Source organism: Phyllobates terribilis, unplaced genomic scaffold (genome assembly GCF_046119375.1).
Source record: "Phyllobates terribilis strain yellow unplaced genomic scaffold, ASM4611937v1 Scaffold_7__3_contigs__length_470593459, whole genome shotgun sequence".
NCBI classification, from domain to species: Eukaryota; Metazoa; Chordata; class Amphibia; order Anura; family Dendrobatidae; genus Phyllobates; species Phyllobates terribilis.
Window position 1 is genome coordinate 188,329,801 of NW_027362767.1, and position 19,414 is coordinate 188,349,214.

At 49.2% G+C, this 19,414-nt stretch overlaps 1 protein-coding gene across 2 annotated transcripts in view; it reads left to right on the forward strand.

Moving 5' to 3' along the window:
• Positions 1 to 16,183, forward strand: part of HDAC8 (histone deacetylase 8) — a 70,626-nt gene extending 54,443 nt beyond the window's left edge. Inside the window, exons 8-12 of one of the 2 annotated variants that reach the window (XM_073637736.1) lie at positions 6,141 to 6,263; positions 7,193 to 7,365; positions 10,578 to 10,672; positions 13,193 to 13,298; positions 15,860 to 16,183. In XM_073637736.1, coding sequence (XP_073493837.1) covers positions 6,141 to 6,263; positions 7,193 to 7,365; positions 10,578 to 10,672; positions 13,193 to 13,298; positions 15,860 to 15,882 — 520 coding nt within the window. In that variant the 3' untranslated portion in view covers positions 15,883 to 16,183. The remainder of the gene's footprint in view (positions 1 to 6,140; positions 6,264 to 7,192; positions 7,366 to 10,577; positions 10,673 to 13,192; positions 13,299 to 15,859) is intronic. The other variant, XM_073637737.1, reaches the window with a different exon arrangement.
• The last annotated feature ends 3,231 nt before the right edge of the window (positions 16,184 to 19,414 follow it).

Genomic DNA, 19,414 nt, shown 5'->3' on the forward strand with positions numbered 1-19,414 from the left:
CCAAGGTTACAAAAGAATTTCTGCATTACTCAAGGTTCCTAAGATCACAGTGGCCTTTATAATCCTTAAATGGAAGAAGTTTGTGACCACCAGAAGTCTTCCTAGACCTGGCCGTCCTGCCAAACTGAGCAATCATGGGATAAGAGTCTTGGTGAGAGAGGTAAAGAAGAACCCCAAGATCACTGTGGCTGAGCTCCAGAGATGCAGTAGGCAGATGGGAGAAAGCTCCACAAAGTCTTCTATCACTACAACCCTTCACCAGCCGGGCCTTTATGGCAGAGTGGCCAGACGGAAGCCTCTCCTTAGTGCAACACATATGAAAGCCCGCGTAGAGTTTGCTCAAAAACACATGAAGGACTCCCAGACTGAGAAATAAGATTCTCTGGTCTGATGAGACGAAGATAGAACTTTTTGGTGATAATTCTAAGCGGTATGTGTGGAGAAAACCAGGCACTGCTGATCACCTGCCCAATACAATCCCAACAGTGAAACATGGTGGTGGCAGCATCATGCTATGGGGGTGTTTTTGAGCTGCAGGGACAAGACGACTGGTTGCAATTGAAGGAAACATGAATGCTGCCAAGTACAGAGGTATCCTGGATGAAAACCTCTTCTAGAGTACTCTGGACCTCAGACTTGGCCGAAGGTTCACCTTCCAACAAGACAATGACCCTAAGCACACAGCTAAAATAACAAATGAGAGGCTTCAGAACAACTCTGTGACCATTCTTGACTGGCCCAGCCAGAGCCCTGACCTAAACCCAATTGAGCATCTCTGGAGAGACCTGAAAATGGCTGTCCACCAACATTCACCATCCAACCTGACGGAACTGGAGAGGATCTGCAAGGAAGAATGGCCGAGGATCCCCAAATCCAGGTGTGAAAAACTTTCCCAAGAAGACTCATGGCTGTACTAGCTCAAAAGGGGGCTTCTACTCAATACTGAGCAAAGGGTCTGAATACTTATGACCATGTGATATTTCAGTTTTTCTTTTTTAATAAATTTGCAAAACTTTCTACATTTCTGTTTTTTTCAGTCAAGATGGGGTGCAGAGTGTACATTAATGAGAAAAAAAATGAACTTTTTAGAGTTTACCAAATGGCTGCAATGAAACAAAGAGTGAAAAATGTAAAGGGGTCTAAATACTTTCCGTACCCACTGTATACCACAGTACAAACAAATATAATGAGGTAGTATAGGTTACCAAATGTGTCATTAGTGTCAGATCAAAAGGGGGGAGTGGGATAATATCAGACCCAATGTCTTTAAACCAAACACTATGGTTCCCCCTTTAAAAAAAAAAAAAATCTGCTCCTGCTAACAAATCCTCTCTTCCATTGTATCCATGATATATAGCAAAATAAAGACTAATGTAATGAAGTAGCATAGGTTACCTAGTGTTGCAGTGGTCAACCAGGCACAAGGACTGAGAGACATTATGTCATCTCACCCCGACGCGCGTTTCACCTCGCTTCTTTTGGCTCATGTCAGGGTGAGGGGCAGTTGCCTTAGTATACTAACTATCCACCATTGGAAGTGAACGAGGTCCTTTAAGTCCATGATGCTTGTGATGTACTTGGCTCATGATGTGTCTGCTATGCTTCATCATGTGATAAGAAACATCCTGGATATGCATGGTAAGCATGCATTCCAGGACGTGCGTGAGGCAAGAAAACATGCACATCCTCATTCGGTACGTATATGTAAGTGATACAATTAGTTATCTATAAGTGCCAGTGCTAACAGTTAGAGAACTGTTGCTGAAAAAACTATAGATCAGTGCCAGCGTCTAGTAAACACACAACCATTACCTATAGCCACCAAAAACAAGTGACATATGTACAAGTGATAGATCCATAAATCCCAGAAAATCTATATCTAAAAAGCTAAATATACGATCTAGGACATAAAACAAAGAGCATAGATGAAAAAAAATTCTATATATTATATGTAACACCTCGCTGGAATCAGGGTCTCTGCCCCTACATTAAGCTGCTCTAAGATGGGGAAGCATAAATCTGGTGACAGATTCCCTTGGTTTGCTATTTATTGGAGTCACACTTTGACCCTGAGGTCTCTACTCTATGGAATACTGCTGACCTGGCATTTGTGACTGGTTCACACCCATGGTGGCTAGAGGTGGGAGGATGGTCTTCTGCTCTTCAGAAATCATTGGCTTACCACTGAGCTGTGCAGATTCACTATACCTGAGCTCCTCAGTCTAACCACAAAATCATCTGGCATCGGGCACCCATCTGGGGTAACACCCTCAATGTTCTGAATATTACACAGAATATACTCTACCACATGGTACAGTTATTATGTAATGCTGTGCCATGATGGCCAAGGTTACATGACAAACCGCTATCTGAGATAATGTTATAATCCTCCTATTACAAAATCTCAAATGACACCTTTATCTCTGAATTACGTTTCACTCTGATTACTGCTTGGCTGAACTGCCCTCAGGATTATATCCATGTTCCGCCTTTAATAACATCATGGTTTGATTTGGGGATTCAAGCTGATGGCTTCTTGCTCCGTGGTCGGTTCTCCTTTCTGCTGAGCTGTTGCCCTTTTCTTATGCTGATGGTTCCGATTGCCTTTATTTTTCCTTTCTCGGTTGCTCCTCTCCAGGTGTTTCCCATTGTTCTGTTTTGGTTGCCCTATCACAGTCTGGGTTGAGCTATATATATTCTCCCTTCACTACACTCCCTTGCTGGCTATACTTCTACTAGTTGGACTAGTGCCAAGAAGTTAATGCTCTTCAGTGAAGAGATTTTCCCTGTTACGGAAACACTTTGTATTTCTGCTGATTGTTTTGTTTATCTGCCTTCCCAGCACCTCTCTTTTCTCCTCAGTTAGGTTGGTCGTAGGTTAAACTTGTTTAATTATTCTCCTCTTTTTTTCCTTTGTGCGCATGCTTTTAGTTTCCTCTCCCTGTGTCCTCATATCCAACTGCACACTTTTCCTCCTCTGGTTAGCTGGGCGCAGCAGACTCCCCATTGGTCCCTCAGGAGGTACAAGAAACCCCTTGACGACCCTTTAGGGAGTCAGGTTCGAGGTGGTGTTTTTTGTTGTGCATCTAGGGATTGTCTAGTCTATACAGGGACCTGTAGGGTGTGGGTGCCGCTATTCTGTGTTGTAGGCTTTAATATTCCGTGAGTTATGTGCATAACAAATATGTCATACAACTGTGCCTTAATTGCCTGCTGTGATGAACCATCCATACTCACAGAACTCGTACATACTCATACACGCTCAGAGAACTCGTACATACTCATACACGCTCACAGAACTCGTACATACTAATACACGCTCAGAGAACTCGTACACACTCATACACGCTCAGAGAACTCGTACACACTCATACACTCTCAGAGAACTCGTACATACTCATACACGCTCAGAGAACTCGTACACGCTCAGAGAACTCGTACATACTCATACACGCTCAGAGAACTCGTACATACTCATACACGCTCAGAGAACTCGTACACACTCATACACGCTCAGAGAACTCGTACATACTCATACACGCTCAGAGAACTCGTACATACTCATACACGCTCAGAGAACTCGTACACACTCATACACGCTCAGAGAACTCGTACACACTCATACACTCTCAGAACTCGTACATACTCATACACGCTCTCAGAACTCGTACATACTCATACACGCTCAGAGAACTCGTACATACTCGTACACGCTCAGAGAACTCGTACATACTCGTGCACGCTCAGAGAACTCGTACACACTCGTACACGCTCAGAGAACTCGTACATACTCATGCACGCTCAGAGAACTCGTACACACTCATACACGCTCTCAGAACTCGTACATACTCATACACGCTCTCAGAACTCGTACACACTCGTACACGCTCTCAGAACTCGTACACGCTCTCAGAACTCGTACACGCTCTCAGAACTCGTACACGCTCTCAGAACTCGTACACACTCATACACGCTCAGAGAACTCGTACACGCTCGTACACGCTCAGAGAACTCGTACATACTCGTACACGCTCAGAGAACTCGTACATACTCATACACGCTCAGAGAACTCGTACATACTCATACACGCTCAGAGAACTCGTACATACTCATACACGCTCAGAGAACTCGTACATACTCATACACGCTCAGAGAACTCGTACACACTCATACACGCTCTCGGAACCCGTACATACTCATGCACGCTCAGAGAACTCGTACATACTCATACACGCTCAGAGAACTCGTACATACTCATACACGCTCAGAGAACTCGTACATACTCATGCACGCTCAGAGAACTCGTACATACTCATGCACGCTGAGAGAACTCGTACATACTCATACACGCTCAGAGAACTCGTACATACTCATACACGCTCAGAGAACTCGTACATACTCATACACGCTCAGAGAACTCGTACATACTCATACACGCTCAGAGAACTCGTACATACTCATACACGCTCAGAGAACTTGTACATACTCATACACGCTCAGAGAACTCGTACATACTCATACACGCTCAGAGAACTCGTACATACTCATACACGCTCAGAGAACTCGTACATACTCGTACACGCTCAGAGAACTCGTACACACTCGTACACGCTCAGAGAACTCGTACACACTCGTACACGCTCAGAGAACTCGTACACACTCGTACACGCTCAGAGAACTCGTACACGCTCAGAGAACTCGTACATACTCGTACACGCTCAGAGAACTCGTACATACTCGTACACGCTCAGAGAACTCGTACATACTCATACACGCTCAGAGAACTCGTACACACTCATACACGCTCAGAGAACTCGTACACACTCATACACGCTCAGAGAACTCGTACATACTCATACACTCTCTCAGAAAACTCGTACATACTCATACACTCTCTCAGAAAACTCGTACATACTCATACACGCTCAGAGAACTCGTACATACTCATACACGCTCAGAGAACTCGTACATACTCATACACGCTCAGAGAACTCGTACATACTCATACACGCTCAGAGAACTCGTACACACTCATACACGCTCAGAGAACTCGTACACACTCATACACGCTCAGAGAACTCGTACATACTCATACACTCTCTCAGAACTCGTACACACTCATACACGCTCAGAGAACTCGTACATACTCATACACGCTCTCAGAACTCGTACATACTCATACACGCTCTCAGAACTCGTACATACTCATACACGCTCTCAGAACTCGTACATACTCATACACGCTCTGAGAACTCGTACATACTCATACACGCTCAGAGAACTTGTACATACTCATACACGCTCAGAGAACTCGTACATACTCATACACGCTCAGAGAACTCGTACATACTCATACACGCTCTCAGAACTCGTACACACTCATACACGCTCTCAGAACTCGTACATACTCATGCACGCTCAGAGAACTCGTACATACTCATGCACGCTCATAGAACTCGTACATACTCATACACGCTCATAGAACTCGTACATACTCATACACGCTCTCAGAACTCGTACATACTCATACACGCTCTCAGAACTCGTACACACTCATACACGCTCTCAGAACTCGTACATACTCATACACGCTCATAGAACTCGTACATACTCATGCACGCTCTCAGAACTCGTACATACTCATGCACGCTCTCAGAACTCGTACACACTCATACACGCTCTCAGAACTCGTACATACTCATGCACGCTCTCAGAACTCGTACATACTCATGCACGCTCTCAGAACTCGTACACACTCATACACGCTCTCAGAACTCGTACATACTCATACACGCTCAGAGAACTCGTACATACTCATGCACGCTCTCAGAACTCGTACACACTCATACACGCTCTCAGAACTCGTACATACTCATACACGCTCAGAGAATTCGTACATACTCATGCACGCTCTCAGAATTCGTACACACTTATACACGCTCTCAGAACTCGTACATACTCATGCACGCTCTCAGAACTCGTACATACTCATGCACGCTCTCAGAACTCGTACATACTCATGCACGCTCTCAGCACTCATACACGCTCTCAGCACTCGTGCACGCTCTCAGCACTCGTGCACGCTCTTAGCTCTCGTGCACGCTCTCAGAACTATTCTGTTCTGTTTTCTTTTACTGCAGCTCATCTGTGAGTGTTGCATTTAGTTTGGCTACACCGGCTACCGCTAATCCTAGCCACTGGTATCTTTCCATTTACCTGTGTGCATTGTGGCTTCGGCTCGGGTTTCCTCACAGAAATAATAGGTACTTCTACATTAACAAAAAAAGAAGAAATTGTTGTTTTTTGGTTTTCTGGTTTCAGAAAATTTGTACCCAGGTGCATTTTGTTTAAATAAAATAAATGTGCTGTACTCACAAGCCCCAGGTCCATCACCCAGTGTCGGTCGCTGCCTTGGTATCTGTTTGTTTGCAGGGCTGGCATCACGTTGACAGCACTGCAGACAATGACCAGGGAGGTGGCGGAGACTCGGGGCCGCTGGACCTGGGGTTGGTGAGTATAGCTAGATTGTAGTTTTTTGTTTTTTTTTAACAAACTATTCTTGGGAACACAACTTTTCTGTAACTGGTAAATGTATTTAATGGACACGCACCATTGATATCACGTGGAGATATTGTCATAATTTAGTCACGTTACTTAAGCAACAGGCATAGGAAAGACGCTAATTTTACTGAAGAGGCATACAAAGAAATGAATAGTTTGTTAAATCACCACGTGCCTAAGACAGATCATTCAGAAGATCTGCAGCCATTGACGGCATAGTCTCTGGAATACGTCCTCCGTGTTTACCCAGCATGGGCCGAGTTTTCTTAAAAGAAACTGATTTAAAATGAATGTGTGGTTTCAGGAGAATGTGCAGCACAATGTCTGCCTCTAGCGCCTCCTCCCTCCTCGTCCTTCTCCTTCTCCATAGAATCTTATAGGCACCAACTGCCTTCTCCTTTTTTAGTAATATGAAACTCTGTATACACTGAAGACAGATATTACAGAGTAAAAGATCAGGTCAGGGGGAGTAAGAAGCAGATTTCTTTGATAGGATATATTACAAAGTTTCTTATTTTTATGTGATTTGTTAAAAAAAATAAAACAATAGTTTACTTTTTATTGTTTTTTTTTTAAATGACTGTCTGTAACAAGATTGGTAACATTTTATGAAATGTCCTTTGTCTTACAGGGTGCTGAAGGAAGTGTTTGCAACATTTAACCCCGAAGCTGTTGTCTTGCAGTTGGGGGCCGATACGATTGCAGGAGACCCCATGTGTTCATTCAACATGACCCCCGAGGGCATTGGGAAGTGCCTGAAGTACGTCTTACAGTGGCAGCTGCCCACTCTGCTCCTAGGAGGAGGTGACCACCTATGGAGATTCTCACAAGGATTCGGCTTCCTTCAGAACATTAGTATATGAGCCATGTGTAAGGGCACGTTCACACTGCGGCCATTTCACAGACAAAACCCAGTAAAAAAAAAAAAACTAATCTACCACATACATTATAGTAAGTAAATGATAATAGTACATGTAAATAACATGGGGTACTTAGTTAATGGTATTTTTTATCAAAAAGGCGTAAAAGCCATCCCAGCACGACAAGGTGTACCCATTGGGACAGTCCTATCCTGTATGTAGTAGTAAATGCTCACCTTGTGTCAGCCGACCTCAGTGTGAATAAGGGCAGAGCAGGACGGGCCGAGCTGTCCATGGGAAGCTGTGCAGATAAATGCCCTGCTCAGAAACGACTTTTTTTTTCTAGCAAAATAGCATTAACGAAGCCCCCCATGTTATTTTTATGTACGGCTATTATTTACTTAATGTAGGGTATATGCTCATTTTGTTTTTTTTTATTGGGTTTTGTCTGTGAAATGGCCACAGTGTGAAGGTGCTCTTACACATTGCACGTACACCAGCTTATGCTCCGGCTCATGTCTTTGGGTCTTTGGTTTTGCTGTAGTTTCTTGTACTTTGTATGGCTCCCTCTTTATGATCTGGGCATTTATCTGTACAGCCCCTGTCCTCTTTTGCCGTTATTCACACTGAGGTCGGCTGACACAAGGTAAGGTGTTAATGCTATAGACAGGATAGGAGCATCCTGATGGGTACACCTTGTCATGGTGGGATGGCTTTTACTTTTTTGATCAAAATAGCGTTAACTAAGTCCCCATGGTGAGCTGTCGCGGTGCCGTCCTGTCACTGGTGAGCTGTCGCGGTGCCATCCGGTCACTGGTGAGCTGTCGCGGTGCCATCCGGTCACTGGTGAGCTGTCGCGGTGCCATCCGGTTACTGGTGAGCTGGCGCGGTGCCATCCTGTCACTGGTGAGCTGGTGTGGTGCCGTTCTCACTTGACTAGTCCGCTTCCACAGAGGATTGACAGCTCTTATAATAACCTCCTCTGTGGTAGGGTCCTCTGACCTGCTGTTATAATAACCACCTCTAGGGTGTGGTCCTCTGACCTGCTGTTATAATAACCACCTCTGTGGCGGGGTCCACTGCCCTGCCCTGTGGCGGGGTCCACTGCCCTGCCCTGTGGCGGGGTCCACTGCCCTGCCCTGCGGCGGGGTCCACTGCCCTGCCCTGCGGCGGGGTCCACTGCCCTGCCCTGCGGCGGGGTCCACTGCCCTGCCCTGCGGCGGGGTCCACTGCCCTGTCCTGCGGCGGGCTCCTCTGGACCTGCTGCTCGGCGGCGGGCTCCTCTGGACCTGCTGCTCGGCGGCGGGCTCCTCTGGACCTGCTGCTCGGCGGCGGGCTCCTCTGGACCTGCTGCTCGGCGGCGGGCTCCTCTGGACCTGCTGCTCGGCGGCGGGCTCCTCTGGACCTGCTGCTCGGTGGTGGGCTCCCCTGGACCTGCTGCGGGCTCCCATGGACCTGCTGCGGGCTCCCCTGGACCTGCTGCTCGGCGGCGGGCTCCCCTGTCCTGCTGCGGGCTCCCCTGGACCTGCTGCTCGGCGGCGGGCTCCCCTGTCCTGCTGCGGGCTCCCCTGGACCTGCTGCGGGCTCCCCTGGACCTGCTGCGGGCTCCCCTGGACCTGCTGCTCGGCGGCGGGCTCCCCTGTCCTGCTGCGGGCTCCCCTGGACCTGCTGCTCGGCGGCGGGCTCCCCTGGACCTGCTGCGGGCTCCCCTGGACCTGCTGCGGGCTCCCCTGGACCTGCTGCTCGGCGGCGGGCTCCCCTGTCCTGCTGCGGGCTCCCCTGGACCTGCTGCTCGGTGGGTGGCGGGCTCCCCTGGACCTGCTGCTCGGTGGGTGGCGGGCTCCCCTGGACCTGCTGCTCGGTGGGTGGCGGGCTCCCCTGGACCTGCTGCTCGGTGGGTGGCGGGCTCCCCTGGACCTGCTGCTCGGTGGGTGGCGGGCTCCCCTGGACCTGCTGCTCGGTGGGTGGCGGGCTCCCCTGGACCTGCTGCTCGGTGGGTGGCGGGCTCCCCTGGACCTGCTGCTCGGTGGGTGGCGGGCTCCCCTGGACCTGCTGCTCGGTGGGTGGCGGGCTCCCCTGGACCTGCTGCTCGGTGGGTGGCGGGCTCCCCTGGACCTGCTGCTCGGTGGGTGGCGGGCTCCCCTTGGACCTGCTGCTCGGTGGGTGGCGGGCTCCCCTGGACCTGCTGCTCGGTGGGTGGCGGGCTCCCCTGGACCTGCTGCTCGGTGGGTGGCGGGCTCCCCTGGACCTGCTGCTCGGTGGGTGGCGGGCTCCCCTGGACCTGCTGCTCGGTGGGTGGCGGGCTCCCCTGGACCTGCTGCTCGGTGGGTGGCGGGCTCCCCTGGACCTGCTGCTCGGTGGGTGGCGGGCTCCCCTGGACCTGCTGCTCGGTGGGTGGCGGGCTCCCCTGGACCTGCTGCTCGGTGGGTGGCGGGCTCCCCTGTCCTGCTGCGGGCTCTCCTGGACCTGCTGCTCGGTGGTGGGCTCCCCTGGACCTGCGGCTCGGCAGTGGGCTCCCCTGTCCTGCTGCGGGCTCCCCTGGACCTGCTGCTCGGCAGCGGGCTCCTCTGGACCTGCTGCGGGCTCCCCTGGACCTGCTGCTCGGCGGCGGGCTCCTCTGGACCTGCTGCTCGGTGGTGGGCTCCCCTGGACCTGCTGCTCGGTGGTGGGCTCCCCTGGACCTGCTGCTCGGTGGTGGGCTCCCCTGGACCTGCTGCTCGGCAGCGGGCTCCTCTGGACCTGCTGCTCGGTGGTGGGCTCCCCTGGACCTGCTGCTCGGCGGCGGGCTCCCCTGGACCTGCTGCTCGGCGGCGGGCTCCCCTGGACCTGCTGCTCGGCGGCGGGCTCCACTGGACCTGCTGCTCGGCGGCGGGCTCCACTGGACCTGCTGCTCGGCGGCGGGCTCCCCTGGACCTGCTGCGGGCTCCCCTGGACCTGCTGCGGGCTCCCCTGGACCTGCTGCGGGCTCCCCTGGACCTGCTGCGGGCTCCCCTGGACCTGCTGCTTGGTGGCGGGCTCCCCTGGACCTGCTCCATCATCCTCTCACTCATGGTTTCTATTCTTTCCTTGTAGTTTCTTGCAGTAGTAGATAGTTGAGGAGATGTGGAGGTGACTCCTGACTGCTCCGAGCTTCTTAGCTGCTGTTCTCTCTCTTAGGAGGATACCATCTTGCCAACACGGCTCGGTGCTGGACGTACCTGACCGCAGTGATCCTAGGCCGGACCTTATCTTCTGAGATCCCAGACCACGAGGTAGGCCATACTCTCTGCCTCATATTGCGCATTCTGGGGGGATAAAAACCTGAATGAGCCATTCCAGGTAATCGAGTCACGTTATCCCTTCTAAGCTTGTGAATGCTTTTATTGTATGAAGACACTGAACAAAGGCTCCTGTGTGCTCGCCCTGCTGGCGGGGTCCTCTACCTCTTCATCATATCTGCTGGATGCCCTTTTTGCATCTTACATTTTTTACAAGGTATTTCTTGAGCTAATAAACCTCCTGAATTCTTCTATAATTGCAAACTGGTATTAGTTTTACCTGCTATCTACTGAAAGAGGCTCAAAACAATGTCTCGTTTACAACCTTAACCCCCTATTTACCTGTGCCATGTAACATTGGCACAGGTCGCATGCGGGGTGCATGAAGCGGGCCGAGCCCATTATGCGGCAGGTGTCCACTGTGTTACATCTGCCTGTAGCTCCGATCACTGCTGGTCCACCATACATTGGTCATATATTTCTGCCACACGCCATGCAGCTTCGGGTTAGCTGGGCAGCTGGGGGACTACTCACTGCCATTTTGTTCCTCCTAGGAGACCCGGCTGTGGCTGGACTCCGCAGGAGAATGTGAATTGCACTTTATACTACAATACTGTTGTGCTTGAATATATGGAATTTTCAGCAATCAAACAATTGCTGGTTTAAGCCAATAAAGGGACTAAGAAATAATTTTTAAATGAAAAAATATATATTAGTATATATCACATATTGAACTGTTTCTGTAGATCATTAAAGGGAAAAAACTTTGTAAACATGATCTAGTTTTAACAAAAATAACTGTTTAATTCGCTCCTTTTCCCAGTTCAAAAATAAGAATATTCACAAATTAGAAAAAAAACATGTTTGGCATCATTACATCTATCAAAATATAAACTCATTCACCCCGAATGTTCAAGGGAACCTGTCATGAAAAAAAAAAACAGTTAATTTGCAGATATGGGGTTAATCTGCAGGATAATGGAGATTCAAGCTGCTCGGTGCCTGCACTGAGAGCCCCGCTGCCAGAAGGACATGGACTTCATCCCTCCCTGCAGCCTCGAGCTTTCAGCGTAATGCTGAGCCGGCAGTCAGTGCCGGGGCGGTTACAGCCGCCACTCGCAATGCACTGAGCGGTGACTGAAGCCGCGCTGGTGTCACCTCTGTGACTGAGAGCCCCGCTGCCAGGAGGACATGGACTTCATCCCTCCCTGCAGCCTCGAGGTCTCAGCGTAATGCTGAGCCGGCAGTCAGTGCCGGGGTGGTTACAGCCGCCACTCGCAATGCACTGAGCGGTGACTGAAGCCGCGCCGGTATCACCTCTGTGACTGAGAGCCCCGCTGCCAGGAGGACATGGACTTCATCCCTCTCTGCAGCCTCGAGCTTTCAGCGTAATGCTGAGCCGGCAGTCAGTGCCGGGGCGGTTACAGCCGCCACTCGCAATGCACTGAGCGGTGACTGAAGCCGCGCCGGTATCACCTCTGTGACTGAGAGCCCCGCTGCCAGGAGGACATGGACTTCATCCCTCCCTGCAGCTTCGAGGTCTCAGCGTAATGCTGAGCCGGCAGTCAGTGCCGGGGTGGTTACAGCCGCCACTCGCAATGCACTGAGCGGTGACTGAAGCCGCGCCGGTATCACCTCTGTGACTGAGAGCCCCGCTGCCAGGAGGACATGGACTTCATCCCTCTCTGCAGCCTCGAGCTTTCAGCGTAATGCTGAGCCGGCAGTGAGTGCCGGGGCGGTTACAGCCGCCACTTGCAATGCACTGAGCTGTGACTGAAGCCGTGCCGGCGTCACCTCTGTGACTGAGAGCCCCGCTGCCAGGAGGACATGGACTTCATCCCTCTCTGCAGCCTCGAGCTTTCAGCGTAATGCTGAGCCGGCAGTCAGTGCTGGGGCGGTTACAGCCGCCACTTGCAATGCACTGAGCTGTGACTGAAGCCGCGCCGGCGTCACCTCTGTGACTGAGAGCCCCGCTGCCAGGAGGACATGGACTTCATCCCTCCCTGCAGCCTCGAGCTTTCAGCATAATGCTGAGTCGGCAGTCAGTGCCGGGGTGGTTACAGCTGCCCTCGCAATGCACTGAGCGGTGACTGAAGCCGCGCCGGCGTCACCTCTGTGACTGAGAGCCCCGCTGCCAGGAGGACATGGACTTCATCCCTCTCTGCAGCCTCGAGCTTTCAGCGTAATGCTGAGCCGGCAGTCAGTGCCGGGGTGGTTACAGCCGCCACTCGCAATGCACTGAGCTGTGACTGAAGCCGCGCCGGTGTCACCTCTGTGACTGAGAGCCCCGCTGCCAGGAGGACATGGACTTCATCCCTCTCTGCAGCCTCGAGCTTTCAGTGTAATGCTGAGCCGGCAGTCAGTGCCGGGGTGGTTACAGCTGCCCTCGCAATGCACTGAGCGGTGACTGAAGCCGCGCCGCCATCACCTCTGTTTGGCAGGGTTGAGGATAGCCTGCCCTCCGCATTGACAGGTTTTGGTTGCACTGTACGTGATACATGATTTTGTATTTAGTTCTTCACAGAGTACGGGCCGGATTATGTCCTGGAGATTACACCCAGCTGTCGCTCTGACCAGAATAATGCCCAGACGGTGCAGCAGATTTTGGCTTCAATCAAAGGTAAGGCTCTGGGGAAGATGTAACCTGATTGGCTCTTGGGTGGCGTCTCAGTGGTTTTTCTTTTATTTTAAAATAATTTTAAAAACTATAAAATCAGCATTTCAGTGGATTATTGCCACCAGCTCCAGCTACTGCTGTTCCCGCACCAATGAAGGTGGTGTCCCAGCGTTCTGAAGACAGTGAATGGTGCTTACATCTGTGCCGGCGTGCACAATGGCATCCTGTAGCCAGTGGTCACTGTAGTCATTGCATTATGTGCTGCCCCCAAAAAATAAGGCAAGACTTATATAATAGAATGCTTAAAGGAAATGTCCAGCCTCATGCCGACTACACAGGTGCGGCCTCGCCCAATGTAAGTGTATTGACTGTGGACGGGAGTATGCATTGCGTACACCTGCAGTACATGACTGCCGCTGCAGACAGTGCGCAGTGCACGCAATGTGAGGATTCACAAGTCTGCGGTCAGATCGAGGGACTGCAGGCAGGCTTGTAGTTTTAGATCGAACAACCCCTGTAAAGAGTAATCGTCCTTTTTAATTTATTTCATAAATTTATAGTTCACATGAGAATAAGAAACTTCATAATCTATCAGATAAATCTGATTACTTCTCCTGGACGGATGATTCATTCTCAAAATTGTAAATTCAGCTGTGAAATCTGTATTCAATTAATACAGATATTCCCATTACTGAGAGGAGATGGCAGTTGGTGCCTATAAGATTCTATGGAGAACTGTAACTGTTGTTTCAAGAGCACTTGCAGCAGAGTCTGCCGGCCTCCAGCTCCTTCCTTAGCTCCTCCCTCAGCTCCTCCCTCTCCATGGAATTTTAAAAGCACCAACAATCATCTCCTATTTCAGTAATATGAATGTCTGTCTTCACGAACTACAGACTGAGAATGAAAGATCGGTCGTGGAGGAGAATGAAGCAGATTTCTCTGATAAGATATATTACAAAGTTTATGATTTTATCGTGTACTATTGATTTATGTGAAACAAAGTAAAACGCCGGTGATGCTTTAAATCACACATTAGTTCTTAAAGTGGTTGCCCACTACTTTTACATAGGGCATCAATGGATGATCGGCCGGGGTCCCACACGCGGCACCTCTGCCGATTAGCTGTTGTTGGCGCCAGCGGCCGGAAGTGCTCACCTGTGGGGCTCCGCCGTCAAGTGGTAGTGGCCGCCGTGGTGTACTGCACATCCGCCTCCTATTCAATTGAGTGAGTAACTGTGAATAATCCCGCCCACACCACTGATTGGCAGCTTTCTGTGTATAACCCCTCCCCACACCACTGATTGGCAGCTTTCTGTGTATAACCCCTCCCCACACCACTGATTGGTAGCTTTCTGTGTATAACCCCTCCCCACACCACTGATTGGCAGCTTTCTGTGTATAACCCCTCCCCACACCACTGATTGGCAGCTTTCTGTGTATAACCCCTCCCCACACAACTGATTGGTAGCTTTCTGTGTATAACCCCTCCCCACACCACTGATTGGTAGCTTTCTGTGTGTAACCCCACACCACTGATTGGTAGCTTTCTGTGTGTAACCCCACACCACTGATTGGTAGCTTTCTGTGTGTAACCCCACACCACTGATTGGCAGCTTTCTCTGTATCAGTGGTGGAAGCGAGCGTGGTTGGACTAACGTGCACGTGCCACGTTGTCCTGCAATGATAATCTCCTGCTAATAAAACACTGGTTGTATTGAAGCAGCAAAACACAGTCCAATAAGTGACACATGGCTGTAATCAGGGTCTCTGCTCCTACATCAGGCTGCTTTCAGATTACATAGGAAAAACCTGCTGACACTTTCCCTTTAAACCTTTCACGACATGTACTCAGCGCAAAAAAAATAAGCCCTCACCCGGCCCCAGATCGCGAAAAAAGGAGACACTACGGGTCTCGAAAAATGTAGAAGCATAATGGTAGGTCAGTTTTAGCATTTAGTGAACACAGTAAAAAAAATAAATAAAACAACTGTGGTATTGCACTTTTTTTGCAATTTCACCGCATTTGGAATTTTTTCCCCGTTTTCCCGTACATGATATGGTAAAACCAATGGTGGCGTTCAAAAGTACAACTCGTCCCGCAAAAAAACAAGCCCTCACATGGCCATATTGACCGAAAAATAAAAAAGTTATGGCTCTGGGAAGTAGGGGAGCATAAAACGAAAGCGCAAAAACGTAAAATGGCCCAGAGGTGAGGGGGTTAATGAATTGTCCAGTAGTGTCAGAACCAAACAGTGAGACCCTGGCAGAGTGTTCCTGGCAGCGACTCTTTTCCTCTATTCCTCTTTTCTGCTTTTCATTTGCAGAAGTCTAATTTTCCGGTTATATTTAGTAGTTTTATGTCAATGAAATAATTATCATAATTATACGAGAAAAAGACCCGAGGAGCAACCCGATGCAGGAATCCATGACACCACGCTGCTGCAGAGGTGGCCGAGCGATACATTGTATGATGACTATGGGGCTGAAGCCAAAATGCCCTAAGAAAAGTCAACTTGGTGGTTGTAAGACCCCTAACTCTTCCCATTGTCTCTCCCTCTTTTCAGGTAACCTGAAGCATATGACCTGACTCGTCCCTGGTGGCGGCACATGATCGTCCCTGGTGGCGGCACATGATCGTCCCTGGCGGCGGCACATGATCGTCCCTGGTGGCGGCACATGATCGTCCCGGGCGGCGGCACATGATCGTCCCGGGCGGCGGCACATGATCGTCCCGGGCGGCGGCACATGATCGTCCCGGGCGGCGGCACATGATCGTCGTGTGCATTCAGTTCACACCGACAGGATGATGCTCTTGTCTCATGGACATTAATGCTTTCTTTTAAGGACGTTTTGTATTGTGAATATTAAATATTGTTTATAAAATGTTAGTAGTTTGCACATTTATGACATGGGTTTTCTGCAGTTTGGAGCAATGATTATGCAGTAATTGTCCGGCTGGAGTCTGCTACATCGGGATAGTTTCTGACCAGTTTCCAAATGTAATGGTGTCTGCCTTGTAAGTGGAGGAGCCGGCACAGCACTTATACCAGCACCTTATAATCCACCTGTGAAGGGATTGATCTGCTATCGGTCTGTCACACCCAACTGCTATAAAGCTTTGACTCTATAACAAAGATCCACAGCTCCGGAAGTGACGTTCTCGTGGATAACTCCATACTCCGATGTTCTTCTGAGGAGGGTCCTTCAACCTGTGAGCTGGGGCTCGCGGCTTTCTGCATTAGCACCATGTCTGCAGATGGCTATGAAGAGCTGGTCTGCAGATGGTGACTTTTGTGAAGAGCCAGCTCTGGATGCACATATATTGGCTTTGGGGTGCAGAGATAAATTAATTTTGGTAGGCCGGAGAGAAGATGGCGCTGCCGGTCAGAGGAGGTGTGTAAAGCTGGATGGGATAATGTGGTGGGAGTGCTCGATGTTAGGATACAGAATGGCGGTAATGTGGAGACCCGTATGTAAGTACACTACCCCAGTGTGATTTATGTAGGAAGCACTGGCTGTCGTTATATTGATAATGGGGGCTTTGGTGGTCATTGCTGTGGAGGGAGTGGGGTCGGTGGTTGGATGTTACTACAGGGGACTGGATATGGCTCATGATCCTCTTAGACTAGAATGTGGCTCTCATGGTAAGAAAGGTTGGGGACCACTATCCTAAGGTACAAAGGAATTAATGGCCAAAAACTTGTCTGTATAAGGGCACATTCACAAGACCATGCCCCGTTCATCACTGCGATTACGCCAGATTTCAGAGTTGTGCAAAAATGTTGAGACTTTTGGTGTTTTAATGCCAGTTTCACCAAAATAGGCATGACAGCTGTTCACGCCGGCCTTGATAAATCTGGGCCCATGTCTATTATTACATTAATTGTGTGACGGGAGCTAGTTACCCCATCCGCAGATGTCCAATCTTCTTCTGCAGGCCCCTGACATGGAAAGGCTTTTCTTACACTGGGATATATAAAATATGACTATCGCACAGTGTCTCCAAGATGAACTGAACTTTTATTCTCGCAAGCAGGTTTTATAGAGAATCACACAGGCTATTTTTAACACCCATTGTTCTCACCAGATAATACCCACAGTAGGCTCCCAGACAGCAGTTATGCAACAGCCCATTAATCAGCACACTGTCTGTTTGCCACTGCTAAGTGAGCACAGGAAGTTGGGGGCCAAGAGTGCTACGGTCACATCACAAAATGTCCAACAATATGCGATCCACAATATTCACCCCACTTTATAACATTATGTCCCATTAGCTGCATAGGCTCTACGACAACCCCCATGTGGCAAAATCTTGGGAGTACGGGGTTAATCCGTCACAAATTGTATCCTGAAAAAATAGATCAGAAGAGGACATGTACTGAGTATAACGACACCGACGCGGTTACATAAAAAAAAATGATCGGAAAATCACATACAACCAAGAGCTAAATATACCAACAAAGCCATGCTTGCCATGGAGCGATCGGCCATTGCCTCCACTGATCATGGAAAATAAACTTTTCTGTGGACGACATGGACTAAACTACCTTGTCTCTACAATTGGTTGATTGCACAAGGTCGGTAATGCTAATAGTTGAATGACATTGTTTTATTACTGCACAAGCTTTCTGTCAGATTACAGGTTTTACTTCACTTCTATTTCACAACACTCATATTTAGTTTTTCATATAACAATAACAAGTTGCTGCTTCTGGCATATTCCCAGTTATACAAAGGCAAAGTCTTTATATAGTCAGAAAATAAGAAACATAAGTCAGACAAGAGGATGATAACATTAATGGCCCAGATCCTGGTGGGTTAACGAGACCTCGGCATGAAGGCATTCCTTCTCGTCTGTTGCGGATATAGAGGAATGTGTTAAGGTATGTGCACACGATGCAGAAATGCTCAGGATTTTTTCCTGAGCGTTTCTGCATCTCTCTGGCAGGAAAAAACGCATGCGGATTGTACATGCGGTTTCCTGCCAGGGACATGCGGAAATGAAGCGGTCTTCACTTTCATTTCCGCATGCGGGTTGACAAGCGATTTTAGCATCACTTGGAAAGTGCTTGTCAACTTCACACTATATAAATCCATGCAACCGGCAGCCGGCAACCAGCATGGATTTATATAGTGTGTGAATGTCAAAAAATAAAAAATAAATCTATACTTTACCCTCTGATGGCCCCCGGTGTCCTGCTTCATCGGTCCCGGCTGCCGGCAGTGAAGACTGTAGGACCTTCCGACGTCAGCGTCACGTGACCCGTCACATGACTCTGACGTCAGCGAAGGTCCTTCATTCAACCGCGAAGTGCGCGGGAAGCCGGCAGGACGCAGCGCGGGCCGTCAGAAGGTGAGAATATATATATTTTTTATTTTATTCTTTTTTTTTTTAATGGTACCTGGGTCTGGATGAGAGTCCTCTCCTCCACACCCGGGTACCATCCGCACATTAGACCGCATGAAAAGCGCATCAACATATACAGTGATGCGGATTCCATGCGGTCTAATGCAAGTCAATGGCGGCAAAAGAGCAGCGTTTCCGCAAAATTAATTGACATGCTGCGGATTTTTGACCGCAGCGTTTACGCTGTGGAAAAATCCCCATCATGGGCACAGCACATGCGGATTTCAATTGGGGAACATTGCTGCCCTTCTACCATGCGTTTTTCATGCTTTTACGCGGCGTTTACGCAACTGCAAAAACGCCGCGGAAACGCATGAAAAACGCATCGTGTGAACTCAGCCTTACGTTCTTGGGGTCAAGAGATCAGTACAAAAACAAACCACAGTACTAGGAAAGCATAATAACGAGTATTTACAGTTCAACTCCCATTATTGGTCCCTTCATGTTTTTCATACACTGCAATATCTACAGAAATAAATGGAAATGCACCAAAGTTATATCCTCAGGATTTTTTAATTAGTGGTCCAAAGTAACAACAATAAAACAATGTTGCAACTTCAAAGAAGAAACAGAATAACCAGCATGTGCAGCAATAAAGGCCCCCCTAATTAATACTTGGTTGCCCCCCTAATTAATACTTGGTTGCCCCCTAATTAATACTTGGTTGCCCCCCTAATTAATACTTGGTTGCCCACCCTTTGGCATTGCTGAC